Below are 15,385 nucleotides of genomic sequence, written 5' to 3' on the forward strand. Positions count from 1 at the left end.
GAGATCTTCATATCTTCCCCCACTCCATCAAGTCCCAGCTAAAAGAACATGGGTACCGTTTTTTCCTTTTCTGACTAAGCCACAAAGAATTTCATTTGTTAAGAAGAGGCAGCAAAATGAAAAATGACCAGAGAACAGCTGTAGTCAGCATTATAAACTAAGAAGACATTTGTCAATTCTATTGCACTGTAAGGCAGTGAGCTAGCAGGATCATTGGTGTACTGGGCAACATGCTCAGTAGCATTTCACCCATCTTCACATTCTGAGTTCAAATTCTACCACGGTTGGCTTTGTCTTTCATCCTTTTGGAGGTCAATAAAATAAGTACCAGTTGTGTACTGAGGTTGATGTAATTGACTTACCCACCTCCCTGACATTGCTGGCCTTGTGCCAGAATTTGAAACCAATTTTACTGTACTGCAGTTCTTTATATTGGCAAGATGCTCCCTCACTTTTGTACCATCTATAAATAGGTGAAACTGGGCTAGTTCGGAAATTGTATCAATGATGGAATACAAACTGCCAATCTCTTGGCTGGATATCCTATTATTGATATTTCATCTTGATATCCATTGACAAATATATAAGATATTCTTTGAGCAACCTCAAAAGTGACAGATACATTAAAAAAAAAAAAAAATTATATTTCTATCATGAAATAATGATTGATGCAACATGGACATGCTCCAAAGGCAGTTATCAAAGATGTGTCCTGCAATTTTTTTTTTTTTTTTTTTGCGCATTATGGGAACCACGGGGGTGGAGATCACAAGAGTTATTTATAATTTCACAGCAATTTAGTCTAACATGATCACTTGGCAGAGATAAACATCGAAATGTAACAGAAATCATCATGCATCACCACCATCATTCCCAGCATTTCAACATGGCTAATTATAAAAATATTAGATGCCTTTTATTGTTATCCTTTTTGCTTGATTCATTGCTTCAGTCTCTCTTCTCTGATATCTCAGAGGCCACTGTCTGTAAGAAACCCAAATTTTCATCATCATCATCATCATCATCATCAGCAGCAGCATTGTTGTTGGTATATTGTCCTGTACTGTCCCCAGCATTTTTTGTGAACCCTTAGTAGTTATTAAATAAAACATTATTATTATTATTATTATTATTATTATTATTATTATTATTATTATTATTATATTTTCATTTTCAAATATTACTAAACAAAATAGTATTGATTTTTTTTGATTTTTTTTAACCAATTATCTCAATGTATACCAAATGGGGTGTGTATTATATGAAAAACATTTCTTCTACGAACAAGTAACTTAACCGAGATGTCAGAAATTTACTTTTGTTACAGAACATGAAACTTCTATTTCTCAGATTCCATCAACATTTCTTTTCTTGTAAATGCTGACTAGAAATTTGCAACTCGTTTTTCTTTTTTCCTTTTTGTTTTTCTATGCGAAAAAAAAATCCCTCACAAATAACAAAAAAAAAAGGTTTTCGCACAAAAACATCATTTACACACAAATTAACCTTTTGTGAAACTCACGGACATCTGCAAGTCTTCCAGAACGTCTTGTAGATATCTTGAACATATCTTTCTGCCTCAAACTTATCTCTTATTCAAGAAATGGTTAGTCACTCTGGTGGATATGTTTGAAGCTACTTTCGAAAATGTCTGTGCACTTCAATTACATCCTCCTGCTTCCAGTAGTATTTCAAAATAAATTTCCTTTCCTTTTATTTAGAGTTTAGTTTCATCTCGGCCATTATTTATAACTGGTTGCACCTGAAACAGAAGAAATATCTAGTGAGTTATGGGCTGCAAAAGTGTGTTTACATGTTTTAGGGACACCAAAAATATAAACATTATGCTTACATTATAAGACTTTTTAGTTCTTTCTTCTTTTTTTTTAACCCTCCATTTTTAGAAACTTTGAGAGGTATGAAACAAATCATTTTAAGGAGATGAGGTGATAAATAACAGCTTGTTGGTTATTGGGTTAAAAAAAAAACCTTGGTTGAAAAAAAGCCGATGGCTGCTCATAGGCACACAACTGCCGTGTCTACAGGAGGTCTGGGTTCATGTTTTGCTAGCAGCCATTGATTTATTTCTATTCAAAGGTTTTTCAAACCAATTTTCTACATGCTAATAATTATAGCTGTATATGTGCTTCGAGTTCCACTGTTAAAATTATTTATTTCCTATCTCTCAAAGTTCCCCAAAGTGAAAAGAAAAAAATGAAAGAAAAATTCTTATAATGTAAACAACATACAATTCTTGCTGATAAGAACAAAACTTCTAAAATAGATAGAAAAACTTGCTTTGTAAATACACACACACACACGCACACACACACGCACATGGAGATAAGTACTAAAATTCCCATGTACTTTGCTTGAATAATTGTGGAGACCTCTACAACATGAAACCTTTGGTTGCCTTGTTAATCCACAAGTAAAGAATATTTATCAACTAATGCAGTATTGAGCACTCATTCTCATTGTTTGATACTAATGTGTGTGTATATATAATTCATAGATAATGAAAATTAAAATTCATTTTTCAAATTTAAATTCTTTGCTATAATTGTTTTTATCTTCTCTTTTTTTTTTTCAGTCCCAGTAACACACGTTTATCATCTGTCCAACAAGTCCAGGATTACCTGTCAACAGAAGGGACGTGTAAATGTGGTCTGCAATGTCCTGTTCTTGTAGACAAAGTGTTTAATTTTGATGTTAGTGTTGTGTCTCGCCAGTGGACTGTCAATGATGTGAACTGCGCTGAGGATCTTACCAAGCTGTGCAATCATAAACGGAAGATAATTGCCATGGCAACATTTCAGAGTAGTCAGGAGAGTATTCCAAATTTTGGTAAAAAAAACTTGTCTGATACAAATGTAATATCTGGTTCAACTGATACAGAGCTTTCTTCGGGAAACTGTAACAACAGTAACAAAAACAAAAGTAAGTACTATATTTTATTACTTCTGCCTTCGCTAAGGCGGAGGTATTGTTTTCAGTTGTGTTTGTTTGTTTGTTTGTCCATAGACAAGATATCTCAAGAACCGCTGGATGGATTCGAATGAAACTTTCAGGGATGTTTGGCCTTGTGACTGACACAAACTGATTAGATTTTGGGATTAATCCAGTACCGGACAAAGATTCTGGATTATTTTTTCCTGTTTTTCTTACTTAATTTTTGAGAGCGGTCAAGTTCAGTTTTAGTATTCTCATTTATGAGAGCAGTCGAGTTTATTTCAGAAATTCTCATTTTAAAAATTGTCTCCAGCTAATCGTTGAAAAGACGTTGGTGTTGCCTTGGCGGAGGTTTGCACTCTCCAAGTGCTCTTGTTGTTATTATTATTGTAGTTATTTCTACTGCTGTGTTTGCTGCTGTTTAACCTTTATGTCATCTACGCTTATCGAGCAGATCTTTGGTCAAAGACATTGCTCCAGTCATTATTGTCCTGTCCTTTTGTATATCAAGGACTACAGTGTCCAGTATGTCCATCCTCTGTTTTTATGATGGCTACAAAAGATTTGAGGGAAATTTGGTTGCTGTTTCTTAAAGGTTAAGTGACTGTATAAAACTTCCCATGTTGGATGCAAGCATCTCTGAGTGGATATAAGATCCTATTGAGTGATGTTCCACCATTTATTTTGATTCCCTGCTAAAACCACTTTGCTTCATATATTCCATTAATACTCATGTTATGAAAAAAATGAACATCACAACTTCATTAAAAATAGCAGACTTTTCAAAGTTTTGACAATCAATAGTTTTGTAGAGAGAGGAAAGCAATGAGTTTCTCTTTAATTTCATGTGACATGGAAACCAAGACCTTATTGGCGAAACAACACATGCTGATGACATCTGTCCTCTAAATATAAAACCAATGTAGCTTGTGGTAAGGTTGCGATTTGGCAGAATCGGTAGAGCATCAGATGGAATGGCTTGTAGTAGTTGTTCTGACTTTGTGATCTGTGTTCAAATCCTCTCAGGATTAGTTTTGCCTTTCATTGTTTGGGGGTGGGGAAGCAATAAAAAAATTTCCAATCCAAATTAGTGAATTTGTGTAACTGTTACAGTGTTCGATGCAGTGTCTTGCAATATCTGTTCTGGCTCTCTGGGAGTTCTAACAGCAATTGCTGCCAAGTTATATGAGCCTTGGATGTCGTTGGTGGTGTGGGGAGATGGGGGGGGGGGGGAGTTGCCTGCATGGGCAAGTGCTAGAATTCAAAAGAGAAAATCACTTTGTCATAGCCTGTGCTTTGGAGAGGAACTTCCCTGGTACAGAAACCCATAACCAACCCTGACAAAAAGAGGCCCTAGATAGTTACTTGTAGGGTAAGTGTGAGTCCCATATTAGTATTGGTTTGTTGGTGTGCCCTGAGGACTTTCAATTTGTATGGATTGCATTTTGGGCAATTCAATCTGACAGACCAAATCCATTTCCATGAGAAGACATGAATTCAGCCATGCAACTAAATGGAACTATACATTGCTAGGAGAACATCTACGTATTTGATATAGCAACTAAATCTGCCTGGAGCAAATCCGACTCTGCTTTCTTATAAAAAAAGAAGGATACATTGAACAATATAGTTCTAGATATGTTGGATAAAAACTGGAATAATCACAGTTGTAATATCTTTGATTAAAGAAAGCGTCAAGCTGCCAGAAACGTTGGCACACTGGGCGAAATGCTTAGCGGTATTTCGTCTGTCTTTACATTCTAAGTTCAAATTCCAACGAGGTTGACTTCACCTTTCATCCTTTCAGGGTTGATAAATTAAGTACCAGTTGTGTACTGGAGTCGATCTAATCAACTGCCCCCACCTCCCTAAAAATTTCAGGTCTTGTGCCTAGAGTAGAAAAGAATATCTTTGATTAAAGATCTGTTTGACCAGGGCTGACCTGAGCTTAAAAAACAGCTACATGCTATTCATTTCAAAAATAGCAGGAGGACACCTAGGAGTCACTACCTAGGTGGACTTAGCTCCCTTAGAGTGTCAAGAACTAACAGGCCGAAATGCTTGATAGGGGTTCTCATAATGATTTCTCTTGCTGTCTGCTCACCCCCATATCGCTTATCACTTTCCCATATTTATAACCCCTTGCTTAACCCCTTGATCTTGTTTTATTACCAACTTTCACCATTTTATATTGTCACTGAGTTATATGTTTTGGTAATGTAGTTATTCTACAGTGGTACTCGATATCATCATCTTGGTACTGTAAATTATTAAATTACTAATGTAAACTCTGTTTATTCAATGCCCCCTCCCACTGAACTGAGTTTTTTTTCTCTTTATATATATATATATATATATATTTCTTGCTTAGTTGCCAGGTATTTAGGGCAGGGGGTTATTCAATACCTTGCTCACGACATTATACAGTCAGTGACACCTCTTTAAGTGATAAACTGACACCTTAGCCGCTGTAACTTTTCTATGATTTATGATCAAATTAGATGTTTGTTTGTTTTTTTTAATAGACCAGTGACTTTCGTTAACGACTAATAAACATATGAAGTAAAACTAAAAGTATTGAGTGCTACGAGAGTAAAGATAGGTTTTCAGCAAGACAAGGAAACAAGTTGAATTTTTGTTTACAGTTGTCTGTTTGAGGCATTTTATTTCATTTTATTTCACAGTCAGTAACCTTTGGAAATGTGAACATTACTAAACCTATTGAGACAGTGCCCCAGCATGGCCACAGTCCAATTACTGAAACAAGTAAGGGATGGAAAATAAATTACTGCTACCTATTTACTCTGTATTAAAAATTACATTCAGTGGGTTTATTGTAGCTTGACAGACATTGGACTCTGGTTGATTTATATACATACACACACACATTACACACACACACACATGTAAATACGTGAGTCTTGAATCTAGGTTAGAAACCAGCTCTTTCTCTATTCACGAAAAATCTTGAAATAAAACTGAATAATGACATATATGTATGTATCTATGTGTATATATGTATGTATCTATGTGTATATATGTATGTATCTATGTGTATATATGTATGTATCTATGTGTATATATGTATGTATCTATGTGTATATATGTATGTATCATCATCGTTTAACGTCCGCTTTCCATGCTAGCATGGGTTGGACGATTTGACTGAGGACTGGTGAAACTAGATGACTACACCAGGCTCCAATCTGATTTGGCAGAGTTTCTACAGCTGGATGCCCTTCCTAACGCCAACCACTCCGAGAGTGTAGTGGGTGCTTTTACATGCCACCGGCACGATGGTCAGTCAGGCAGTACTGGCAATGATCTCGCTCGAATGTCTTTACATGTGCCACCAGCACAAGTGCCAGGAAGGCGACACTGGGCACAGGTGCCATCACGATTTCGCTTTCGCTTGCCCCAACAGGTCTTCGCAAGCCGAGTTTCGTATCCAATGGAGACGGCGTTGGCATGGGTGCCAGTCATCAAATTTAGTTCGATGTATGTGTATATATATATGTATATGTGTGTGTGTGTGTGTGTGTGTATTTGTATGTATGTGTATATATATATGTGTGTGTGTGTGTGTATGTATATATGTATGTATTTAGTTTTGACAGCGTCTGGAAAATGGCAAGTAGGGGAGTAGAAATATAAAGTGAATCGAATTTAGTAAGTAATATCTGAGGTAAAAGCTGTGTATTAGAGGAGGAGTGTGTAATAGATCGACATTTGAGGAGGCAGGTGTGTGTATGTGTGTGGCTTAACAGAAGTGTGAGAGAGTGTGTGTGTGTGTATGAGCAGGTGTGTTACTGGTGAGGGATAGTGTTATGTGAAGGTGGAGGAGAGGGTGTCGGGACAGCAGTGTACATGTATTAATGTACAAAACAAAAATGAAATTGATATGTTTGATCTAAAAAGAAATGCTTTTTTTTTTTGAAAAACTAAAATAGGTTAAGTATCAATTGTTTCCAGCACCAATATTTCTCTGTGTGGTTATATTGAATAATTTCAGTCTGTGACCTCACACTACGAAAAGAAGTGAAATGGGTGGTGGTTTGGTGAGGCGTTCATTTTTCTGTTTTCTCTGATTGTTTATGAAACCAAACTCTTGTGTGAGGTTAGTGTAACTGGTGGAAACTTTAATTTCAAAGAGATTCTGCTTGTAATGGAGATCTCACAACCCCCCCCCCCCCCCAAAAAAAAAACTATTTGCTGCAAACATAAACACAAGCTTATTATCTTATTGTAGCACCCTCTTTACTATGAATTTTTCATACAGTTGGTGTCACTAGGAATTCCTCCCCTTCTCTAGTTGTTTTGTTGTAGGTCTAAATAAAACAAGGTTAACACTTTGCCTGGCCAAAGCATTTGCATACATTTATCCTAAACATCCATGCTTCTTTCCAAACTTTTAGTTCTTGTTTCATATGTTTTGAGAAATATAAAACTTTCCCAAGTTAATCTGGTGGTTGACGAAAACTGGGAATGTGTCTCAAATATGATGCATAGATGCCATGGAAATCTGTCCTGTGCATCACATCTGCTACACAAGACAGGCAAAGGATTAAATCATAAACTTTGGTATGAGTGGGAAGCATTAATGCCTCATAATGCTCAGGAGTATATAAGCACCATTGAGGACCTCTTCTTCATGTTGTATGTCATCACAGATAAACTGATTTGACAAAGCCCATTGGTCTATACAACCACAGAAAGAGTGGAGTGTAGTTCTGCTGGCATGGCTGTGTGGTAAGAAGCTTGCTTCCCAACCAGATGGAAACTGAAAGAAGCCTGTTGTGTGTGTGTGTGTGTGTGTGTGTGTGTGTGTCCTACCACCATTACTTGACAACTGATGCTGGTGTGTTTATGTCCCCATAATAATTACTAGGCTTACAAAGAATAAGTCCTGGGGTCGAGATCTTTGACTAAAAAAATCCCTTTAAGGTGGTGCTCCAGCATGACCACAGTCAAATGACTGAAGCAAGTAAAATAATATATATATATATATATTTATAATGTCTTTATATACACACACCTGTGTAAGTATCATCATTTATCATCAAGATTAGACATGGACAAACTATGTAACATATGAGATATACAGACACACACAAACACGTTTTCAATTTTTTTAATGACAAAACAATATCAGTTATAAGAAGTAATAAAAGTCAATAGTCTGTACTTTTACCTTGTACAAGCTGTCAACTTATATTATTTCTTGTAGCTTGCATTGTTTTGGTTTTAAAAAAACGACCCATTTATCTATATCAGACATTGCTTCATGCAAATTACACTACTCACACATGTGTGTGTGTATGTATATATATATATATATATATATATATATATATATAGATATATATATAAATGCAGTGACATAAGGCCAAATAGTCGGTGATCATTAAAGTCAATCGAATTTACCACACAGCAAGCAGATCAACCAGAGGGTATATAACAAAACATAATAGTGTTATTGTTTATCCACAAGTCAATCCTGATAAAGCAGACTTATGATGATGATGATGCACACACACCCACACATGTGTTTGTGTGTATGTATGTATATATATATATATATATATATATATATATATATATATATATATAGCAATTGAATAACAAGGATGTCCATGTATCAGTGCATTACAGCTGTTTCAAGCAGTTCTATTTAATCAACCAATGAAAACATTTTATCAGTTTGAAATAAGCCACTCTGACTTGGTGCTTCAACTTAAGTACCTAATTCAACTCTGTGTGTATGTGTGTGTGTGGGTGTGTAAAAACACACCCACACCACACACAGGCACAGTATGTCCTGCCTCTGGCCTCCTGAGTGTGTCTCAGAAAACTGTTTGGTGGTATCCGAGTGTATTGCTTTTACTTTGGATAAATTTTACAATTTATTTTGCTGCACAAACCTCGAATGTTTGAACCAGGCAAATGTTATATACACAGACAAAAGAGTTAGAGAATTATTCTCCACTGAACCACAACCTAATCTAGTTCTGAAGATTTAACATCATAAACTGGTTGTCTTTTTGTCAACCATCCTAAGATTTATGTCAAATAATATCAAATATGCTTATCAACTATTTCCACTGTAATTCCTCCTATCTAAACCTTTAAAGTAATAATGAGGATGATTTATTGAAATCGAATATAAAGTGTGGTTTATAGTTCTTCCAGCTTTCATTGTTATAATCTACTTAAGAATGCAAAACTTAACGAACCAGCAAAGAATAGTTTCTTCTCTTTGAAACCAGTCATCAATTAAATCATTTTAATATTTACAATAAAGTTAAGCAAATATGCAGAAATGTATTAGAATTTAAATTTCATATTCCACTTGATTAAATAACCAATTGCTTTTGTGTAATGCTCTCTCTCTTTTTCTCTTCCTCTCTCTCCTTTTCTCCCTCTCTCTTATTTGTGATTTTTCTCTCCTGTCTATTTCTTGAAACCCTGACAGAAGATGAAAATGATAAAGGGGGCTATTCAGCTTTGTTTGTGAAAATACATGGGCAGAACATAGATATTTTAGATTTGGTTGATGTAGTTAAATAAATCCTGATAATTCATTTAACTCTTTAAGCATTCAGATTGTTCTGTCGAATATAATACTGACTTATTCACATTGTTTTGAATCAATCATACATTATCCTGTAACTTCAAGATCGCAATGATGTGATTGTATATTTTTAGGATGATGTTGCAGGGTAGGTATGAAAGGTCAGGCCTGGTTGATATGAACATAAAACATATAGTATATGGGTTGAATATGACTGGTTTAAATGCTAAAGGGTTGGGACTATATCAATGAGGATACATAGAATTTGTCTGTAAAACTATAAAATCTTCATGTATGTGTAGGATTCACTGATCTTTGTGAAGTTAAGTAATCAAGGCAATCAACAGTAAAAAGTACTGTATGAAGAATGAAGTATTAGGATATGATCCTAAAATCTGTTGTTGTTGTTGGCACTCCGTCGCTAACGACAACGAGGGTTCCAGTTGATCCGATCAACGGAACAGCCTGCTCATGAAATTAACATGCAAGTGGCTGAGCACTCAACAGACACGTGTACCCTTAACGTAGTTCTCGGGGAGATTCAGCGTGACACAGTATGACAAGACTGACCCTTTGAATTACAGGCACAACAGAAACAGGAAGTAAGAGTGAGAGAAAGTTGTGGTGGAAGAGTACAGCAGGGTTCGCCACCATCCCCTGCCGGAGCCTCATGGAGATTTAGGTGTTTTTGTTCAACAAACACTCACAACGCCCGGTCTGGGAATCGAAACCGCGATCCTATGACCGCGAGTCCGCTGCCCTAACCACTGGGCCATTGCGCCACCTCCTAAAATCTAACCAGTACATAGAAGGTTTGCCATTAATGTTCTGATTGCTTATGTATCCCCTACATCAGTAGCTGATTGAGTAGGCTTATGAATGAAGGTCTTCTAGATGGGTCCATTCTGTCCCTTATTCCTATTCAAATGTAGGGTACCTCTGACTTGCGCACCTCCTTTTCTACACCAAGTCTTCTTGATTACTGCTGAAGTAACATCATACTGATATGGGGACATGAGATCTGAAGAGTATGTCCCATTCAGCATCTTGTTATGTTTTACTGTAGGTTCTTCATTCGAAAATGGTTAACCTGTGAAACCAAAATGTTTTACACGTGTGGAAACTTCCCAACTTCAGTCAGTATCAGTTTAATGAATTCTTGTCTTTATACTTCATAGTGCTGTGTGTTTTAAACTCTAACTGAAAAAAAATAATGTACTGATCTCTGCCAGAAGGAAACCTTAGGTGCCAGAAAGATAACAAAATTTCTTTTAAAAAGACTTATTTGTCTGATGCCTTTCTGGGGCCGTTTAACACTCATTCTTTCAGTTCCTTTCTGACATAATTGTATCTCTGGTATTTTGCACAACAGTTGAACCTTAAATAAAAATCAAAAAATACATAAAGAACCATAGAAATAATGTGATGTCATGAAAATGTATATATATATGTGTGTGTGTGTATATATATATATGTATAGGTGTGTGTATATATATATATATATATATATATATATATATATATTAATAAATGTCTTATTATAGGCATCTCTGTATTTTAAATATATATATATATATATATATATATATATATATATATATATATATATATTCATGTATCAACACATGGACACATGTGTGTGCATATGCACAAATGAGTGTGTATATATTTATATATACATATCTATGTGTATTTATGCATATGTATAAAAAAAATATGGAGAAGTTGACAGCTAACTTTATAATGTAAAAAAAAATTTCTCCTAAAACACCTCATAACTTCTCTTTTTTATATTCTGTATATGGAGGGACAAAAATATAAAGATAGAAAGAGAAAAAAAATAGGAAAAAATTCCTTAATTAGCTAATATCCAGTACTGCTAGTTTCTATACAGGACAGAACACTAACAGCATTGCTTACTTAAAACAAGTTATAGAAAGTTGAACAAAACAACTTTATTGCTTGTTTACTTAAAATAGATTACATTAAAAAATGAAAAGAGAATAAAAAAAAAGGAAACATTTTTTTTTAGCTAAATCAAAATGGAAGATAAGAGTCTATTACCTCCCTTTTTTGTACTCTTCTGGTATCTCTCCACTCTCCTTCCTTCACTGTCTCTTCTGTCTGTCTGTCTCTTCCTCCTCTCTTTCCTCTTGGTCCTTCTATCTCTTCTCTTTCTCCAGCTCTTCTATCTCTCCCCTCCCCCGCCCTATCTTTTGCTTATATATCTTCCCACTCCACAGTCATGCATTCTCTCTTTCTCCCTCTCCCACTTTTATTTACTCCCCTTTATGTTATTCTTTTCTCATAGCAGTATCTCTTACTTTATACTGTTCTATGTTATATACACATGCATGCGCCTCTTTCTGTCTCTCCTCTTATCTTTCTCTCTCTCTCTCTCTCTCTCTATCTATCTATCTGTCTCTCTATCTTACTGTTTATCTCTATAGAGCCACAAAAGCCTTGTCATGATCCACAGTAATTCCTTTGGCATTCGTTTCTCAGTGGTGTAGGGACATTATATCAGTGTGTGTGTGTGGCCTTATAAACACTCCATGAGTCATAATGATGTTAAGGTGTAAACAAGTATGCTTACTGGCTTTTTACTTCCAGTGTATATACGTGCTGCGTGTGTGATAACTGCGATGGTTTTGCTTTCATTTTACTACAAATACTGAACTTCCCTTTAAAGCTTTCATCATATTCTATTTTGCCTTCTTTGTTCATTAATCCTGATGATGAACCCATGAAGGTCTAGAGATATTGGTAACAAATTTTGGGACTTTTACTGTTGCAAACTGCAAGCTATTCAAATGAAAATATGGTTTAAAAAAGTCAAACTAGAATGTAGTCATGATTTTAATACATCTGATTCACCAATGTGTACGGTTGACTAAGAGCAATTGTACAAAACCTTTACAAAAGATAATCCATTTTAGTTACCAACACACGTTTGTAACAGGTGTGTATTAAACATTTGGCATCTTTACAGGAAAACACAGACAAACCAATGCCATACATAAATCAATCAATCAATCAATCAATCAATCAATCATACTATCACTGTATTGTCCAGACTATTGGATGTGGTTATACACCTCTGGTCACATTGCAGTTCTTTGCATTCTTGTAGCTTTCAAATGAAACCACCCTGCTGGTTCGGCAGGCAGGCATATATATGCAGAGAGAGAGAGATAGAGAGATTTTATCCATTAGATAAAACAATATGGTAATAGTGAAAGCATGTGAACAGTGAATATAAATAGGCTGAATGAAAAGAACTAGAGAGGCTCTAATGTCTCAGTTTACACCTGTTGTACTCATCATCAATGAAAAGTAAAATAATTTAAGGAAGGAAGCGAAAAAAAGAAATAGGAACTACATCAAAATTTATAGCATCTGCTTGTTTACATTATATATATATATAAGTGGGAATAGGTACGCTCAGTGCTTAACGAATTTACCATTCCATTGTGGTTCTTATTTATAATTGCATTAAATTCCTTTCGTATTTTGTCTTTGCCTGGGGAGGTGTCCAGTTTTCATTATGTATTCCGCACTTGTAAGTTGGGTTGTATTTTTTGTGTGACATCATTAATTAAATTACCAAACAATGAAACATATGTAACAGATGTAATAATATATATCTCAACCTGAGGAAATGATAACCTTGCATAAAAACGAATCTGGGTTGGTGACATGATGGGAACTCACCCATAGAAAAATCTGCTTCAATGTTTCTGTCTGACCCATGCAAGCATGGAAAAATGAATGTTACAGTAAGGATGATGATGAGGATGATGTTTATTCTGAAAAAGTAGAATTACACAATTATAATGTGGATAAATGTTTCACCAAACAGATGTACCCTTAATGTCATGTAATCCACCCACAAAATTGGTGTCACATAGTGTGTAGACCTTTGACATATAGATACAATTCAATAAACAAGCTTATGTAGAGTTTTTGTCTACCCTGTTTTTTCATTCACAAAGCTTGAATCAGCACTTGTGTAAGACAGTTAGCCAAGATCTCACTCAATAAGATCAAACTGGTAACTCCATTATTTTGTTACCTTTTTTTATTGTCTGCTTGATGTAGTCTGGCCTTTTGGTGGACCTTCAAAGTCAGTGAGTAAAGCCATGTGGCTTAGCAGTTAGGACATTGTACTCATGACTGTAAGGTAGTGATTTCAATTTCTGGACCTGACAGCATATTGTGTTCTTGAGCCGAACACTTCATTTCTTGTTGTTCCAGTTCACTCAGCTGCGACAGAATGGTACCCTGGGATCTCAATCACTTTTATATGCCATGAAAACTGGATAGCTAGCTCCATGGATCCTAGGACGCTAGACAGTAATATCCAGGGGTTGATGGTGGTGATGATGATGATGATGATGATGGTCAGTGGCCCGGGGAGGAAGGATGGTTGGCCCAGACATTTGTAGGTGTGAAGGTGGTATGAGACAAGCCAGCTGCAAGGAGCAGAGGTCACTGTAGTAGAGTTACAAAAAGCAGAGAGAGGTGACAGCACATCTACGGGCCAATAGCTAGAATGTCTTGGTGGATGACTTTATGCCATTTAGTTGAACTTCTTAGCCATTCAACCATGTCTTTGCTCTGTGTGTATGTATATTTATCTGATGCTGCTGAGATATATATATATATACATACACACGTATGTGAATACACACACATATATATATATATACATGCACACACATACACACATACACACATGTGAACATATATGTTTGATTGATTCAGAAGATGAAACAAAATCTCCCAACTTAATTTAAATTAGAAATGTTCTTTTAGTTTTCGCTAATTATTAATAATTCAGTTAAGTGTGAAATGAAAGTTACTAATATAATGATAAAAATCGAATCAATAATAAAATTTTCAATAAATTGAAATTCCTAGACAACGTGAAGTATTAGCATCTGTATCATAATTGTCAGAGACATTGTCTGCTGTATTTATGGTAAGAGAATGGTAAAGTCAAGATGAAACATGTAAAAAAAAAAACCCCAGCAAAAACAAAAAAGACAAACAAGCCAATTGCTTTCTTAAGCACAAGACGGAATTTGTGATTGGAGTTATCATCATCATCATCATTGTTATCATCATTGTTCTATGTCTACTTGTCCATGCATGCATGGCTCAAACAGAATTTGTTGAGGCAAATTTTCTACAGCTGGATGCCCTTCCTGTCACCAACCCTCACCTGGCCAGACATGTTTTTTTTTTATGGAAATCTGGAAATGAACAACCTCACTTGTATGATGGTGATGCTTGTTTACAGCCATCACAAGATGTCAAGAGAAAGATACATACAACCACACATACGTATACATACTCATATATGTATATATGTGTGTGTGTATGTATATATATATATGTGTGTGTATATATATATATGTATGTATATGTGGGTCTGATGCAGTTTTGTGCTTTTTGGCCGTTAACTGATGAGGAATTGGGGACCTTCTGTGTCTGTTTTCCATTCTTCTGTGCACTTACTCTATGTTTTTTAACTTGCCATTCTCAGTCTATTTTTCGTTTGTGCATTCACTATACACTTTTTAACTTATTAATTAATGGAACACAACACACTCTTGGTTTCATTCACTGTCAGTTATTTATATGTCACTGAATGCTTGAAATGAGGAGTAGTTAGCCAACAACTAATGACGGGTCCTTTCTCTGTGTTTACTTGTCCTGTCTTCCATTTTTTCTCATTGTTTATGTATTTCATGTTATTTGCACTGTTGGTGATGTCTTGTACCCATCTATGCATGTGTATGTATATATATATATAAACAAAAGTAAATGAGTATATGCATATATACGTACAGGTAT

The 15,385-nt window shown here is 35.4% G+C and overlaps 1 protein-coding gene across 16 annotated transcripts in view; it reads right to left on the reverse strand.

Annotated features, from left to right (window-relative positions):
- LOC106869579 (uncharacterized) overlaps window positions 1-15,385 on the reverse strand; it is a 373,899-nt gene that overhangs the window by 162,629 nt on the left and 195,885 nt on the right. The window contains exon 1 of one of the 16 annotated variants that reach the window (XM_089364767.1): window positions 1,317-1,559. The exons of the other annotated variants lie outside the window; for them this stretch is intronic. Within the exon in view, the coding sequence (XP_089220893.1) occupies window positions 1,317-1,332 (16 nt within the window). The 5' untranslated portion in view covers window positions 1,333-1,559. Of the gene's footprint in view, window positions 1-1,316; window positions 1,560-15,385 lie in introns of those variants that run through there. 16 annotated transcript variants of the gene reach the window in all.

This window comes from Octopus bimaculoides, chromosome 16 (assembly GCF_046866305.1).
Source record: "Octopus bimaculoides isolate indiv1 chromosome 16, ASM4686630v1, whole genome shotgun sequence".
NCBI classification, from domain to species: Eukaryota; Metazoa; Mollusca; class Cephalopoda; order Octopoda; family Octopodidae; genus Octopus; species Octopus bimaculoides.